General features: G+C 32.1%; 1 protein-coding gene across 2 annotated transcripts in view; it reads right to left on the bottom strand.

Annotated features, from left to right (window-relative positions):
- Window positions 1–18,492, bottom strand: part of Sema1a (semaphorin 1a) — a 264,482-nt gene that overhangs the window by 11,502 nt on the left and 234,488 nt on the right. For both annotated transcript variants that reach the window (XM_089704811.1, XM_089704812.1), the window contains exons 3-5: window positions 10,787–10,895; window positions 5,476–5,671; window positions 437–541 (exon numbers count right to left, since the gene is read on the bottom strand). In XM_089704811.1, the coding sequence (XP_089560937.1) occupies window positions 437–541; window positions 5,476–5,671; window positions 10,787–10,895 (410 nt within the window). The remainder of the gene's footprint in view (window positions 1–436; window positions 542–5,475; window positions 5,672–10,786; window positions 10,896–18,492) is intronic.

Below are 18,492 nucleotides of genomic sequence, written 5' to 3'. Positions count from 1 at the left end.
AATTTAAATGCGAGACTAATCCTGTTTATCGATTTATCGCATCAAATGTCAATGTGACAGGTTCCAAATTTAATTACAGGCTTGATGGCGGTATTTCGCGGCATTTGAAGCAATAATCAACAGACAATAATTGTTTAAGCTTACACGAGATGTTGCAATTTACCGACATTATTACAATAATGAGTTTAAACGGTAAAATAGAGGTGATTGTAAACTATTTCGGTGGAATAGTGTGGTATAGTTTCGACGAAATGTTTAAATCGATTTCTGATTTAGGTGATTTAAGTCTAAAATTATTAACACAATGCTTTATACAATACCTCATTAAAATTGATAGACAATATTATTTTACTATTGCATGCATGTGAAGAGTTGTCAATGTTAATTTAGAATTTTACATTGTAGTTTATTGAGTAATAATAATTTTATTTCTTACCATTTAACGTCATAGAGTCGTAAGGCTCCGTTTGTAGTGGCTCTCGATATATGAGAGGTTCCATACCACTGAAGTCTGCTACCGTGCCCGAATATAATTCTCCATCTGTTTAAAATAATATTATGTTTATTATACCAACTTATTAAAATGTATTTTACAATATTTCACATTCGCCAATAAGGATATAAGTTGCTGTAGAAATTAAGTACCAAAAGTTAGGAATATCAAAAAAGTTTAAATTCATCTGAAAAAGATCAAATCAAAGATTTGTATACACTACAGGCCAAAACCTTTAGAAAGACATGAGAACAAGAGAAAGCTTCATTAATTCCTTTAGCAGCGGGAATTATTTATTTATATTGAAAAGCCTTTTCCATTTAAACCGTTGAAATCCAATAATTAAAAAGGCGGATTCGGTAATACGTGGTAATGCAGTGAAACACGCCAGCACGCTTACGTGACCGGCGTAGAGCCAGGCCTTAATTAGCTGTATTCACTACGTCTATACCTTTTTGAACTTACTGAACTATTATTATTTATAAATAACTTCGCGTTTTGTCTGAAAATAGAACTCGATGAAGTTTGTTTGTACATAATATATTAGCTCCAATTTAATTTCGGTTGTGTTTAATTTCAATTATGATTTATGATGTTTATTGTGTACTACTTAAGGCTCATGAATTTGAATATACATAATTATGGAATATGAATATTATTTTTTGTGACAATAGTGAAAAGAGAATGTCTGGAAGTGACACTGATAGCAAGCGTTTCGTCCAAATAATATTCATATTTTCATTTCCCCAATTGGGTACTTCATTATTACAGGAATCGTAGAAAAATTTCGTTCCGTCAATATTCCGCGCTCTCCTGTATTACAGCCTACGGCAGATGGTGCTGCAATGTATTCATACGGCACATTCAATTGTAAGCCGTATTGTGTTGTCGTAAATATCAAAATAGTGTGCTTGGGTTTGATTCATTGCTAGCCATATTGAAGCGCGTACTCTGCAATGTACCGCATTGCAGTGCCTGAGTTCAGCAAAGCTTTGCAGTAATCGCTACCCAATATTTCGGAATTAGAGGTGTAATCTTAATAAATGGTCGTTCTTGCGTAACACTTGAACGCTCTTAAGAGAAAGTATAGCGTTTATTTTATATATTTTTTTATTTTAGCTTCTCTCATTTCAGTGGTGTTGATTTATAATAACTTTTAGGTTGAATTATTTATTTTGTCCTAGGTCGTGTAATATCTCAAAAATTCAACATTCATAGCTTAGTTAGAAATTTTCATGTTTGAATACGGATGCTACGACCGTCGTGGACTGCGATCAAATTATGACACAAATAGAGGTACAATAATACGTCATATTGGCTACGTTTATAAAGTCGTAGAAAAAAACTAAAACTATTATCATTATAAACTTTTATGAAGTTATTGAATACATTAATAGAAGAGATTGTTTTATAATCAATTTGTTTTAAATTCAGAATTATGTACAAAAGATAGCTTTGCGTAGAGATCACTACTAAAAAGCTTAAAGCTTTTCAATTCAACGCGTTAAAATTTAAGTATATTTTTTATACATTTATGAACTGAATCGCATTAATCAGCATATCCAGAATAGCTACCAACGACTATAAATTAAACACTAAAGAAAACTGTTCCACTCTGTTTTTAGGTGCAAAATTCACGTTAGCAAATGACTGCGACGCAGTATGTATCGTGTTACATATTGAGGCAAGACCGGCCGGTTCCCATGGGGCCCTCTCCGCTTAATTGGACCGATCAATAGTGGATAACTAACCGTAGCTGTCCTAATGGATGTCTGCTATCTGCACCGTATTAATGTTTTAATAATAGGTACATTCGATTTGTGTGAGCGTGATTTGATTATCGCACTTTTCAATTCATTGGGAGCTTGGGTGGGTTTTGAACAACATGCTAATTAAGTATTGATTTGTATTTTGTAGTAATACTCTTAACGATTAGTTATTGAGTGACTATTGTTAAAAATAAATTTCTTTTACATTTTCGATAAATAAGTAAAATAACATTATGACATTGCGACTGTATATTAATGCTTTACTCATCGAAAAAGAATTCAAAATTAGATTATAGCTGAAAATTACACACAATCGAATCATTTTTATTTATGAAAAAGGATAAAATTTCTTTATACCTAGTTGTGCAATAATGTTCCTAATTATAGCACAATTTAACGTTTTAAATGCTTCTCAAAATAACGTCTACGAATGAATAAATGCGTACGAGTTGGAGTTATAAATTGTTATCAATGTCATTTTATATTAAACGTAAATAGCAATATTTATGGATCTTCTTGTCACATCAAGAATATATTTACGCGGCGCCTTTTGTTGATTTCCATGTGATAAATCGTTTTGGAATTTGCAAGGGGATGAGTTAACGTTAAGAAAATTGGACTAAGGGACAAAGGCATAATTGATGATGTTAAGATTCGCTGCACAAATGTATCTATGGGGTGAGAGTTTCAACACTCGAGCATTTGTTTATCATCCCAGTTATATTATGCAAGCTTTTATAACGACTTGAAACTCAGTCATTCAGTTTTCCCATTGGTTTGGCATTTATTGGGAAGGCTATACAAAGAACTAGCTAATAAAAAGCTATTTTTGTTCTTATGTAGGTATTAAGTTGAATGTTAGGTAAATAGAATAACAATATGTATAACTTTTTAAAAATCGTACAGATAGTAAATTAATTAAAAAAAAGGTGAGCTTTTAAAGCAATAAATTAAACAACCATTGTAACAAGCAGACAAATTCACGGTCACAGTCTAGCCCCTGTTCAAACATCTCAAAGGGAACTAACATCTTGAAATCATTACAAGTTCAACAATGGCATCTTGTGAAATTACTATTAATAAGGCCCCGTCCCAGGCCAATGCAAATACTCCATTGTCTGACCCTTACATCCATTAACATTGATCATTCCATCAGTCAACGCAAATAATAAGCTAACGTGTGTTACGTCCATACAATACGTGTTACTAAGGTAAGGGAAGAAAATTATGTTTGTTTGTTTGGGATAATCTCTACTTACTTTTATACTTGTGTGCACTCAACACAATAGATGTACACATACAGCTAACTAAATACAGCGGGATTCGTTGGAGATTTTCCGAGTATATTTACGAGTGTAGGCAGACAGGCCAATTCACGTGTCTTGGTAACATAATGTGGATTTAAATTACGCTTATATTCTGTTTGTATATTTGTTTTCCCGCCATAAATGCAGGTTTGCGTAGACATGAGTAGGTAATGTATATTTGTATTGATATACATTCATATTTGTATACGAAATAACTTATCCATATTTCGTTTCATGTTTTATTATGATGAGTTAAAATATTTTACATAGTACTTTAAAATATACAACCTCAAAATTTAATAAACATAATTAGATAAAATACATGAACATGTTTAATATTGCATATAAATCCGTCGGTTTAACTTATAAAGATTAAAAAGAAGAAGGAAGTACGATATTTCAACGAGGCATTGTCTTTACACTTTGAAACATATGCGACCACATAGTAATAGCTATATATTTCTCCCGGGATTTCTATCTTCGTAACAAAGACTGCCCATTGTATGTCGGCAGACTGTGAAAGCATGTTCAATAGCTGAAAAAGATTTCCGCTATTTGTACACTTTTATAATTTGCTCGAATAAAAATCGTTAGACGTATAAAAATAAATATTAAACAAGACAGCGCGAAAGGACTAACTCAAAAAATACTTTTTAGAAATAATAAAGATTAAATACAGATTTATATTTTTTGTAACTTATTGCGGCTAAAAAGCCGTAAACGTACCTAAGTATTTCTTGATATCATATACATTTTAAAACAACTGCATTTCCGCGATTAAATGCAATTGTAAAAAAGCTTTATTCATTTCTAAACAAAGAATACCCATGAAACGTACAGTCAGTGCACTTAAACGGTGAAGCATGAAAGGTAAATGTGCATAAGATTGAATAGTGACCGAATCGCCTTACGTCAGCGTTAATCATGCTGACCTGTTTGTTTTTGCCCATTCATTCCAGGCTTATTCGGCCGGAATGGGCCTGAATGGACGCTACGTATGTTGCAGAATGAGACAAATTGTAAGAGGAATTGCTAGAGATAAGTTTTGACACGGCTTTTTCTACCGTTTAATTATTGCCGTTCTGACTTTTGGATAATAAAGCTTAATGGCAACTTGGTAGTGATTTTAGACGAAAAGTTTTTCGTGAAAAGTAGAGTTTTCATGGATTTAAACGAGATTTAATAATATTGTCTTAGATAATTAGATTTGTTTCATAAAGTAATTACACCGGCCAAATTCATTATTAATGTTCAGTAAATTCGAAGAGAATTACAAGTACCTAAAGTAGTTCCAGAAATAACAAGAAAATTTACCCAGACTGGGTTGAATAAATAATCCTCAAATTACCTTAACCGCAATTAGTTACCGTATCTTTTGAAAGTTTTTCTACTACGTTCGTGTAAGTAGTTATCGCTAATACGTTTAAATAAGGCTCTTTTTAGACGCCTAGCTTATTTCTACGTGGAATTTTTCCATTCCTTTTATCGTTGGAAGTATCATAGTACCGATTTCAGTACAATAGACTTATTTATCGGAGCGCAAACATTCGTAGAATATTATCAGTACCATTAGCAACTGGTAAACGACGGTGTATATTTAAGCGACTGCGTAGGTTGTTTCTCTCTTTGTCATGTTTCTATTATTAGGGAACATTGTTGCTTTGCTTTTTTGAACTTGAAGAGAAATAACAAGTTTTAAGGGTAATAATGAACTTTAAGTAAATGTCACTTTTAAATTTAAAACCGTATTTAAGGTTTCTTTAATAGAGATTTGAATAATCACAATTAATAAATATCGTTCAGTCTTATGCGATCGACGAACGACGGGCCGTATCATGTGAGTTGGTAATCAATTACCTTAAGTTAAATAAAGAGGCAATAAAAATAAAGACAGTACAAAACCAACCTGCATAAACAGCGGTAGAATTATGTTCAGGGTCGTAAGGACAGACAGCCTGGCCGGATTTTTCTTTCTCCATGTGATAAGAGTCCCTTTGCACTCCATATTCCCGGCATACCGGCTTAAAGCTGTTTGTGCCACAGATAAGCAATCTGCCGGGACCCAACGAGACTAACAGGCGAATGTAGTTTTGACAGCTCTCCTGTAAAAATATTTTTCGGTTAAAAAGTTGGTACGCTAAATGCAACACTATGAACGTAGACCATGAATAATTTTGAAGTTAGCGTATCTTTTATTGCAGTTTTTACAGTGCTATATTATTCTTTTTGTATTAGTATTGTTCTGTTATTTCTTGAATATTCACTTAATTAATAAATAAGTAGTGAAAATTCAAGTGATAGGTATATAGTAACATTTGCGTTTTATTAACAAAACATTTTAATTAATAATGAATGATCCATTTTTTCGTAGTCACGTATACTCCTAGTCAAGTATAATTTTTTTTCATTCCATTCAATAGTTCAATGCGGATTGTATAGTTTTATAAATTACCTTGTTAATGTATAAATAAACATCTCTCATACTAAGTAATTAGTTAAAGATAAACAAGTATATATTTGTTAAACAAAGAGGAAAATGGAAACAAAGATTGCATAGAGGAGGAAAGGAAACGTTATGTTTTTCCTTTAACTCGTGTCACAAACAATTTGGCTTGTTTTTGCCAAAAGTCACAAGTGTTGCTAAGTTGTTCTACGCCTCGTCAGTTTCACGAACTGTTGTAATTATATCTGATAAATGAAAATATAATTCGTATCTTAATAATATTCTTGTTTATTGCTGCTAAGCGGGATTTAATTAATAACGCTTTTTATAATTTCGCCTGGTAACAGGGGAAATATGAATTTCATCGTTATGAAAAGGATTATAATTTAATTGTTAGGAATAAGTTTTTCATGGTTATTAAATTTAGTCTTATTACTTCTACTTTCACATAAATCAACTTATTTACTGCTTCTATCTCAGAGTATCGTACCTAAGCCTGCAAAATCGTATTTTAGCGTCTAAAATGTAAATCCATACGTCTTATATTGCACATGGAGTATTCTATCAATGCTATATCACAGTTGACAGATATATACTACGTACATACAGTTAGGAAACTAAGCCCCCCCCCATGAAATTATGACGTATAGCTATAGGGCTGTTACTTTTTGATATTTAACCGACTTGAAAAATAAAGGAGAAGGTTATCAATTCGGCCTGTATATTTTGTTTGCTTTTTTTCACAGTTGATTTTGTGGTAATTTGGAGATTAAAACCCGTTAAAATACAAAAATGGTGTAGCCTAAATATGAATTTACAAGAAGAAACAATCCGAATTAATACAGCTTGTAAAAGTAAATACGTTTTTATCAGTGCTATATTTCGAAATCTAGTTTTGTTATGGACGCCGAAGGCTATTTAATGTACCTAAATTATTTATAATGCTTGATATTTGTATTATACATATATTCAATAATTATTTTAAACCAGAATTTACAATACTTGTATGTAGGTATACCTACTAAATTATTTTTAAAACGATAAATTAAATTAAATTAAAAAACACAAAATATGCAAAAATAAATTAAAATTATTATTATACGAGCATAGAACCTCTACCTTTTTGTTTTAGGAAGAAAAAGAAAATAGTTTGACAGGCTTAGTGCTTGACAAAGTGGAGACGCCACGTATCGATAAAAATACAATAATTATAATATCTATCTTTTTCTTCCCTAATATTTACGTAATTATGCACATAAATTTAAACAAGATTTTTTTAAGGTTTCCTTTTTTTATATTTTCGTGCTCTTCTAGATTGCGTAAAAAATAGATGCGATCTTTAAACAGACTGGACTCCTAATAGGTACTATTTGTAGCTATCATTTTGATAGAAAATATGTCAACATAATATAAAACTCATACTGCCATATCTATAGAAATTAAAAAATAGTCTCTTTTTAACTTGTAGTCAGAACTCAGATATGGTATTTACAAATATATTTATTGAAAGGGCTACAAACTGAAACAATCGATATTTATTTAATGTGAATTGACATCACTTTAAACTTTTTTCCATACTATATTCAAAATCTGTGGATGTGTCACCCGCTACTATCGATCCCCCTCAATACCCTTGTAAACACGCTTGATGGGGGGGGAGCCATTTCGAACATTTTGTATGAAGTTTCCTTACTGTATGTATCTGTATATTGTGGCTATATCGAGTTACAAGACGGGCTATACAATGGCAGATTACATTAGCATGCGCAGAGTCCGTCACGCGTTTCATCCGGATTTACTCAGAGTCCACTTGATTGGATATTCGTCTGTTGATTCGATCCGATTGACTTAAAATTTAACGCACTGCGATTGCAAGCGTAGTTTTCTATACATTTTGATGCAGTAGAGCAGTTCTTTTCAGATTACCGATCAGCTATTTACTATTATACCTATAGTCCTTAAAGCAATTTAAAGAATGTAATATTTCCATGGAAAGTTTTCCGACGAGTGTTGTAAGTTGTTATGAACACATACAGAGTGTAGGCGAAAGTCAAATCAAATAACGTCAATATTGTCCTTGATAAAAAAGTATAAGAGCTGATATTGTTTTTATTGTTTCCATACTGTAGTGGATTAGTAATTGTATCATTGATCGTCGAAACAAAGCTTGGCCTTGATTTAGATAGATTAACAAGTTATTGTTAGTCCCAGATTATCACATCAACGGTGACACCTTTCATACTAATCCGTAACAATGAAGACGACGGTATATTAAATTGAGATAATGGAGATTTTGACGGCTTGCGGCTGGCTCAGGCGTTCGCTCATCAACAATGGGATTGTCTGATACAATACATGCGTATATTGACTTAGGTCTTACACGATATTATTATATGGAACGTATTCAAGTGTAATAATTCAACGTTTGAATATCAGTTCGGATGTGAACGTTATTCACAATGACCGGTGGACATTTGACGGCTGTGCTGCCTGTTGGAATTTGGTTACATAATATCTCGTGATATATCTAAAATACATATTTTATTATTATGTAGATAATTTTGGATTTGTTGAGGTAAACATTACTAAAATGAATCTTTGAACATAATAATATCAATTATAATTTGATAAACTCAACGAATATAAAGAACTATGATTTTTCTTCAGAAGTGTGATATGAAATCAATATCAGGCTTCGAGCTAGATCGTATATTTGAAGGTACGCTACTGTTATGATATCAATTCTTACGGAAAGATAAGAACTCAATAGAAATTGTCCAGATTTGATCTACCTTTTATCTGCAACTAAACAAACAATCTATACAAAACGGAAACTACATGCATAGGAGATTTAGGTGCTGATAAAGGCCTTCACCAAGGACCATAAACTAGGTCGTAGTAATAAAATTATTATATTGCCTTCAGATAGTAAACGACATTAAGAGCCAATATTGATCGTATATAACCATTATGATGCTTTGCTTTTGTCCAAGAGGCATCAAATAACCTATAAAGTGAGGTCTGAACGATCCCAGTCTACGTTGTAAATCACTTACAAATATTTATTAAAGGCTTGTGTTCGATAAGTATTCATATAGCATCTATAAAGTGAAAGTGTTTGAACAATATGCTTCGTTTTGCATGGATTATGTATTAAGCTTTTTCAATTGCATTTGAACTATAGGGGATATATGGGTAAAACAAACAGATTCAATACAAAAATGCTTAATAAATTTAAAAAAGTAAATAAACTGAACATGCAAAATTAAAAAAAGATTTATATTCAAATAAGGGGGACATCTATATATTTTGACCCTATTCCAATACACGCACAACATCACTTCGATATTCAACTGAATTCAACGTAGCTTTTAACTACATGACGTCCAAGTGGAGTCTAAATGAAGATTTACATTTGAGCGTTTAGGTATTCACTCGAGAAGTTGAACTGGAATCGAACAAATCAGCCGAAGCCAGAGGACAGTCACGTCTGACGGCCGTAAGACGAGCGATGCCATTGAAGCCTGAATTTCCAAATGCAAGCCCAATCAATGGCGGACTAAACTCAAACCTTTTAGTTTAAACAAGCGTGTCCTTTGTAACATTCGCCTAATAGATTTGCCAATTACCAATTTCAAACGACTCATTATTTCAATGCTAAAGATGTAAAGTTTATACACAAAATTAATAACCATAAATATAACGGAATATTAATTTTCACGTTCTATTCTCTGAAATTTATAATTGTGTGAGTAATGAAACCATTTTAATCCTATCATCGTTGAATATTATTATGTACTTTTGTTGTTAATTTGTTTTGATACTATAATTTTTCAAAACATTAGCGTATTATGAAAACTTCTTCACTCGTAAATTTTACTTGTATTCATATCTGCATATCGGTATTTAATTTAATGAGTCTTGTCATAACTTTACACTTTATTCAGTAAACTAGCTTACTGCATGCGGCTTCGCCTGCTTTGTCTAAAACCTAATAAATTATATACTCAAACCTTCCTCTTGAATCACTCTAACTATTAATAAAAACCGTATCAAAATCCGTTACGTAGTTTTAAACATAGCATACAAAGGGACATAGGGACAGAGAAAGCGACTTTGTTTTATACTATGTAGTGATGTACCTATAAGAATACCTTTACAGTGTCTAGCTACGAACGTGAAATAATAAAAGAATTTCCATTTTCACGTATCACAATCCTAGTGTAATTACTAGAGCAAGACTGCTCATTAACTCGAACTAAAATAATGTTATGCTTCTTACGATGTCTCGGAGAAGACAATTTCTTTGAGAATTGTGTTTTATTATTGTATGGAGAGACGTATAAGCGTTTTGATGCTCTTTTACTTGGAACTATTTTATAATAAAGCTATTTTATGTTAGGAATTCTAGAAAATATCTGCTTCAAAAATTTATTTTATTCGTTAGAACATATTTTTTTAAACTCTTGGATTGATGAGTTTATTATTAGGAAAGGATGTAACTAATCACTTGAACTGCTGATAGCAATTTAGTTTTCAACTTATAAAACATGTTTTAAATACTATATTATATTATATTAATACATCTATCGAAAGTAAATGTTTATAAGTTAGTTTGAAACTCATTTTTACACAATACTTTCTTTCACGAATGGATCTGATTATATGATCCTATATTCTTTAATAGAACAATAAAAACAAACAGCCTTACCTTGTTATTATTATTATTAAAGCACGTACTAATTAACGATAATTAGATAAACATAATATTTACCTCGTCTTTTCCTTTTACGACGCACATTTGCACGTCACTCTCTGCTGAATACCACACGAGGCGCCGTTGCTCCGTGAGGTCTGTTAAGCTGAGGTTGTACACGACATTTCTGGAACAAACGGTTAATATATAATTACTGAAATTCTGGGTCTCAATTATTTGCTATTTTCTTGGAAATTAATAGATATAGCTATAGATAGAGCTGATATTAGTGACTAAGATTGAATAATAAGCTTTTATATTGCTTTACTTTCAGTTTACCTAATCGTGGATGATTGAGATATTGTAGCACAGTTTCTGCAAACTGTGTTGTATTACGACTACAACGTTGCAGCGATTTAAATAAAAATGCAAAATCGTAAACTATAATCTGAATTTTAAATGTGAAACAAGAAAAATATATTTATCTTTGTTCCACACTTCTGGTTACGGAAATAGGGGTACAATTCAGAATAAAGAGCTCATAGTTGCCAAGGGACCGTTTGTCGTGGTTTTAAACGTCCAACTTCAGAGATTTCGATGCAAGTTGAACATTCTAGAAACTTGTCATGTAATCAACGTGTCCAGAGGCAACGTGACATAATTAGAAGCTAATTAGTAAATAAGTCGTCAATAACATTTGCCGGTTTATTTTCCGTATTATTGCTAAGTAACAAACAGAGGCGGCTCGTGACAAAATTTTATGGGTGTTCACTTGAAATAAAACACTGAAAATACATGGTGTAAAGCAGTACATTTATCAAAAAAATTACTTATAAAGGAAATACCTACATACGTCTTTCTTTTTGGTGTGCAAAAATATCTATAACTTAAAGCGACAAGACATTCGTAAATATCTGATGTTGCTTTCATCACAACCACACAACCACGGTTTTTTTTACATATTGTTCAGATTTACACACACGCGTATATGTTTTCGTTTTTGTCGTACATTTTTGCGTAAGATCAAGTTCAGGCCGTGGCGGTCCCTTAGCTTTACATTCAAGCCGAATTTGTAACGTTTTATCACACTTTTTAATGAACGCCACATTATAATTATGTATTGTTCATTTTAACACTCACAAGTAATACTGATAAGTACAGGCTATTTCAACACGTATTGCACGCCTCATAAGCGAAGCGTTGAGGTGGGTACTACTGTCACTTCGCGCAAAACATCTGATTTTTCAAACTTAAAATGTCTTTATGTATCATACATTGCACTTGTAAGATAATACATATACACACATATTAAGAAAAAACACTATTTTTAACGTTCATGATATTTTTGATGTCATTTTTGTTATTTAAACTAGTTAAAAAACAGTTTAAAAAAGTTCTGTCTTGGACGTCCGTGTGTCTGTATGTGCGGATCCTTTTTCTTGTTAACACGATAGCGACCGAAATACTTTACTAATCGAGTCTTTTTTTTTCTCTTACGCTTGAGTATGCTCAGGAATAGAACCCTTTCATTTTTCAGGGTCTGATTCGATGTGGTTTAATTGTTATTAAATAAACAAAAATAATAATTAATAAATATTTATTAAAAAAAAATTATGAGGCGTGCACTTTTGGATTTTCCAAATTATTTTATAATTTTAATTAGAAAATTGCATGAATCGCGCGCGTGCATTGAAGTTGACTCGAGAGTCGAGTGTTTGTTTATATTATAGACGTAGCAACTGGCAACGTCGCAATCGCTGTCCTGCCGGGCGGTAAAAACGAACCGGCAACGTTTGCGGGTGCGGCGCACCGAATTTGGCTACTTTTCCATAGAAAATCTTTTGTTTCACGCGCAGGGCTCTGGCAAAACCCTCTCTTTCACTCCTATTGGATTTCGTATTAGGAAATGTACTAAATCTTTTTTCATTGGAGCGCAATCGTGAGCGCACCGCTTCGCGCGTTACATAATACAGTAGGTATTATACAGGTGTATGGGATGATGGAATGATGGATATATTCATTGGTATTAACAGTAGTTTTAAAGATTACGATTGATTTTAAATAGTAATAATTAATGTTAATAATTAAATTAAGGAGTATGATTTTATTATAATTATTTATGGGAGTTCACTGCACCAGCGCTCCTTAGGGCGAGCCGCCTCTGGTAACAAATGTTGTTTCAGATAAGGAAAATGTTCGCTAATAATTTGTTATAAGAAGAGCTTTTTAATTAACCTTATATCTCGTATAAATCCTGTTTTATTTGTATCTTCCGTTATGAGAGAAATAATTAAGTATTAATGATATACGACTTCTAGATTTCATTTATTTATCGTTAACCTTTATTAAATCGCTTTTTTTGCAGTTAGGTTTAATTTTACTAAAAGTTTCGTTATTTACGGTATGTCTGTAGCATGTTTTGCAGATGCCAATACTGAAACAATAGAATAATTATTCGATATATTGTTTCTGCAATGTTCTTTAACTTTCCTTATACAATCTCTTACCATTCTCATAGCTAAAAGACAGAATGGTCCTTTTGTTTAAACATTACAAACTCTATAAATCATAGACCAAGACCACAGCGTAAAATATACACCGTAGAAAGATATTAATATACCTACGTGATAATCCTAAAGCTATTAAATGACGCCGCAAGTCTATAATTTATTAAAACAGAGCATGTCTGCGTCATGACATAATTGCCAAAGGACTCTCGCCCCTTAATTAAGATATTTGGGACGAAATTTCATAAAGAAATTATGGCGTAAACTTTGCCAATTACAACAATTCCGATGGCCGGTGACTACATAATGTATTTGAGGTTTAACAGACACACTCACGCCCGTCTCGAATGTAAATTGATAACGCAATTGAACTTCTCTTCTTAACTTTAATCGGAGTTTCATGTTTTTATTGCGCAGTTTCTTTCGAGAAATTAATTTTACGATTCATCTTTTCAGACTCAATGGTGAGACGTTAAAGCTGTCTGGTTACTTCGTAAATACTTTTGGATGCTTGAATACTTTATTGTTATTAGTTCATTGTATGAATGGAGGTGTTTATCTTAATATTCTAGAAATTCTTTCGAGTTTTCTTTGAGAAAAAGAAACGATTGCCGAACTTTGCTCCAAACTCTTTTTCGGATTATTCTAATTGATGAATTTTTGTTTATACCTATTCGTAGAAATCTATCAAGTTTTCCATTTATTCGAGGCTGTTTTGCAAATCTCAATTTCATAGACTACATTGAATACCTACACAAGATTTAATTACATTAAAACACCCAAACGTAAGGCGTTAAAACTAAAATTCAAGACATTAGTTCTAGTGCACGTTAATTATTCGATACGGTCGTGGTTTTAATCAGAAAAGTTTTGAGAAAGTTTGCAACAGTCGTAGCCAAAAGTGGCCCTGAGTGGCCTGCGGTCCCCATCGTGAGGTATAAGCTGCATTTCTGCATGCAGTTTGTAATATGCTGTTGTAATTACTTATGCATGCGATGAAGATACGTTTTGGTATGACGCTGCATGATTATGTAATGCCAGTAAGTGTTTCCAAAGAACTGTACGGCAGCTACTTATGGATTACTTCTTGTATTTTGCATGACGCTAGACATTTCGAACTTCGATTGAACTTCGTGAAATTTAAAGAAGTGCAGATTTGAATTGTGTGTGTATACTTTGTTTAGGTAATAACACATCTTATATTATAATACCTACTATATTAAAACGATGCACGAATATTGTAGATTGGACAAAAATTTTTCTTTGTGCATTAGTAGTCCATAAAAAGTGAGGACCTTATTCATGATTTTATTATATGTAAGTATGTATAGGTATACAGTAATCTATTTCCTTCCCATTCCAAGGGGCTCATACAAAAGAAGCATATCCTGTAATTTGGTGAGTATAGGGGAGCCAATTTGCGGATTTCGGACCCTATCTATATTTTATACGATAACTGTTTTTTGTTAGCTAACGAAGTGGGATGAGCCAATCAATTCACTAATGCCACAACTGACAGTAAATAATAACCTTGTTATTGCATTCTTTGGTAACCTTTGATCGTTATTTGCGGAACAGTGTACCTAGGTTTGAACGTAGGTGTGAGGTGAACAAATTGCTATGGAAAATTACCCTTAGCTTCGAATATTTATAAGAAAGCATATCCTCTTCTTTCAAGTTTAAAATTATTTTGCTTTATAGTATTTTCTTTTACAATCGCTTATACCAGCGGCTGGTTGTGTAAATGAAGTTTAAATAAACATGAATTAAACGAAAAGAGAAGCAAATGAGACACATTTAAAAACATCAAAACGGCACCACGGTTACATCATAGCTCGGAGCCAATTATAAAACAAAGGAACTTAAAAAAATATAACCTTGTTTACGGATCTTTTATTGTGTAAGCTATCAAGCCGGAGAGCACAGGACGGGCACAAATACCTTGGGATTAGCCGGCTCCTATAAACTGTAGGCAGTGCAGTAAAACAAGCAGAACAGTGGGGGAGACAACAATGTCGAAAGAATAAATTATTACAGTTAGAGAGCTAAACAATGTGACTTTATCTCCGCTATGGGGATCCCCCTTCGATCTGATGTTTTCATTTGTAATCAGCGCGGAACTACCGAACGCTGGGGGTGTGGTAAACGTATCTCTAATTTGATACAATTCATTGCTATAATTTGTTAAATGTAGTTTTATAAAAGCGTTGCTTTGAGTAGAGCGTCTTTTCAGGGTAGATTTTGCGCCTGATATCTTTCGTGTTTTGTTATTCTTAGCGGTAAATTTGCAGAAGTAATTTTTAACTCGACTGGATTTTATGAAATAATTAAAAAAAATATTACATTATGCAATTAGATACTCATAATAAATTACCTTTTTAATAGGTAATAATAAAAAAAAAACAATTCTGTCGTTTATTCTACAAAATAAACCAAATTAAATTTAACATTTTATTCCCTACTACAGAACAAGGGCAGAGCAATATAGCATACAATACATTTTCAGGTCAACGACACTTAAAACATATTTTATTTAACCGCATCTGCATTTTAGCCAGCGCAGTCGAAGAATATGAATTTCAGCAGTAACCGACAAAAACCGGCACTGCAATTTATTTGCATGCACTCGACACTGTTTCGATATTGGAAAACTTTACGAGCTCCGTTTAGAACAATATCAATAGAACATTGGAGTGAAAGGGTTGCTAGCTGCGAAAAATACGGATATCCGTCCCTTTGTGAATGCCCTTACAGTTTAATTGACGTTTCAGAAATGTAGGTATTAGCGGTCTGTGAAATTTTATATACAACTTCTATCTCGAAATTATTTGGCATTTATTAGTAGCAATTAGACTTTATTGTTTCTTAAAGGTTATGAAAATTATGAAGAAAATACGTACAACTAACTAAAATTCATCAAACATTGTTTTAGCTTATATTGCAAATATTATAAAGCACATTGATACTGACGATAGTTGGCGTTTCCAAACAATATCGTCGTCTGACTGGAAATTTAACGGTTTGTAATTTAAGTTTTTGGCAACCCTAGCACGTATGCACGGCATGCACCAGGTTCAGATGCAGATTCAGATACAAATATATTTGAATCGTGACTTCATTTATATTGAATATTTATATCTAGACGATACACGGAGAATTTAGTTGCATTAGATTTAACTTTATTTTTTTTATTTACCTAGGAGAACTAGAACAGCACAGCATTAAAGAAATGAATAAATAAATAGAGTGAAAGTTTCCATATAATTTCTGAATTTGGAATGGAGAAAATAAATCAATATATATTCTCATGTCCCAAAATATCCGAATCCATCCAACAAAAGAAAAATATATCGCATGACAATCGTCCGCCATCTTGCGTGTTTTTCGCGGGTAATATTGGTAAAGTTCACAACGGCCGAAGGAAATGCGCTTTCGAGATTTATTGCAATTGTTACAAACAACATTCGTCTGTTATTTCATTCGATTTATCATGTTCGATTATATTTTACGTTACAATGTAAACTTTCGTTATTTACAAAATATTGTGTTTACATGTTTATGGTATCTTGGTAATAATGTAATTTATTTACCTGTAGACTGTATCATTATAAAATCAAGCTAATTATTAAACTATACAATGATAGTGAATACTTAATAAAAACTCTTAAATTCTTACGTCCTATCTTAAAAATACGATCTCCCTCGCTGTACAATTAAAATTCATGACGGTCCTATTGAAACCCTTACAAAAACCAATTTACTTTTATTGTATCGTCAAACGTTACTTTGATTTATGAGTCTTTGGTATGATTTAAGGGAAATTAATTATTTTTTTCATAAGACGGCCTTTTGTCACATCATTTATTTATCAGCAATATGTTTATTTTTAACAGCCTTTTAGTTTCGATAAATAATAATTATTAATATTATAATTATTATATAGAGCTAGTTAATTAATTAAAATAAAGATTTTAACTAAAAGTGATGAATATTGAGTAATTCGCTACGATACTTTATAATATGCTATTGATTGATTATTATTGAGATATTGTATTTTAATAAATTTTCAAAATAAAATCAATAATGTAAATAAACTCTCCACGCATAAATAATTCCACATGTATTACCATTAACCACATAATCAAAGGTTAATTCATACTGCAAATAAACGCGCCACCTTACTTCCGAGAATAGTAATTGTATTATTACTACGTATATTGGTATTATTTTATTTAATTAATAAACACACGTGTATCGACAGCCTTTGGCGGTAAAAGCCGTAATAAACTACCTACGTATAGATTATTTAATTAAAGTAATTACTCCGATGTAATAATACATTGAATAAGTATGGTGGAAACAAAATGTTGCGTGATAGCTATTTCGAAATTAACATAATGACAAAACTATTCCCAGTACTACACGTGAATGCTGAAACAAAGAAAATCGTTCATAATCGGTGTTAGTAAAACACGTAAAATATGTTAACCCGCCATTGGTGACGTGAATTTGACTTACAGCGTTGGTGACCCCGGTCTCACGCACCGGGGTTTTTGACTACGAGTTTATCTGTAATTTACGGTTCATGCTACTTTTCATTGGGATAGATATAAAATTTGATCTTTTATTGTCAATAAAACATAGGTATTTAATAAATCAAATCTTTTTTATTAGCATATGACAACATCTTTGAAATAACTAAAATTGTCAAGTATTTTAACAAAGATTTTTTAAAACTCAAAAATAAAGCATCAATCTTATTATTTAACAGTAAAATTAGGCTTAGTCAGTCTTATGACACTGAAAACATAAAATGAAGTAACATAAATGGTAATACTTCGACCAAAAAAAAAAAATATACAATACTAAAATCACTCATCTTCAACAGCCAAACAACTAGAGCAAGTTATTGGTACTACGTGCGATCTGGTTCGAAAATATCTGGTTCGAAGTCACTTCCAGATTCACTTTCCGATGACGTTTGTAATCTGTCCTCATCAGATACTGCTTCTTGCAAAAGAGCCTCGAGACGACACTGATTACTTTCGTAAGACATGCTGAAACAGTGTTCACAATTTGAACAAAAAACACGGAATTTCTTGTAAAATATCGATCAAATCTAGCAAAACGCTTACTAATAATATAATTATATGATTAAACTATAAATTACAACAATAGCTTTATCAAAATAAGTAAAATAAAAAAAATACACAATAACCATTTTACTTACTTAGTTGGTGACGCCGGTCTCACGCACCGGGTTTTGGCCAAAACTCA

Source organism: Colias philodice, chromosome 16 (assembly GCF_061535455.1).
Source record: "Colias philodice isolate Cphi_HAF_F1 chromosome 16, ilColPhil1 Martin Lab GWU primary, whole genome shotgun sequence".
Lineage (NCBI taxonomy): Eukaryota > Metazoa > Arthropoda > Insecta > Lepidoptera > Pieridae > Colias > Colias philodice.
The sequence above is the reverse complement of the archived record's forward strand: the minus strand, read 5'-3'. Positions and strand labels throughout refer to the sequence as shown.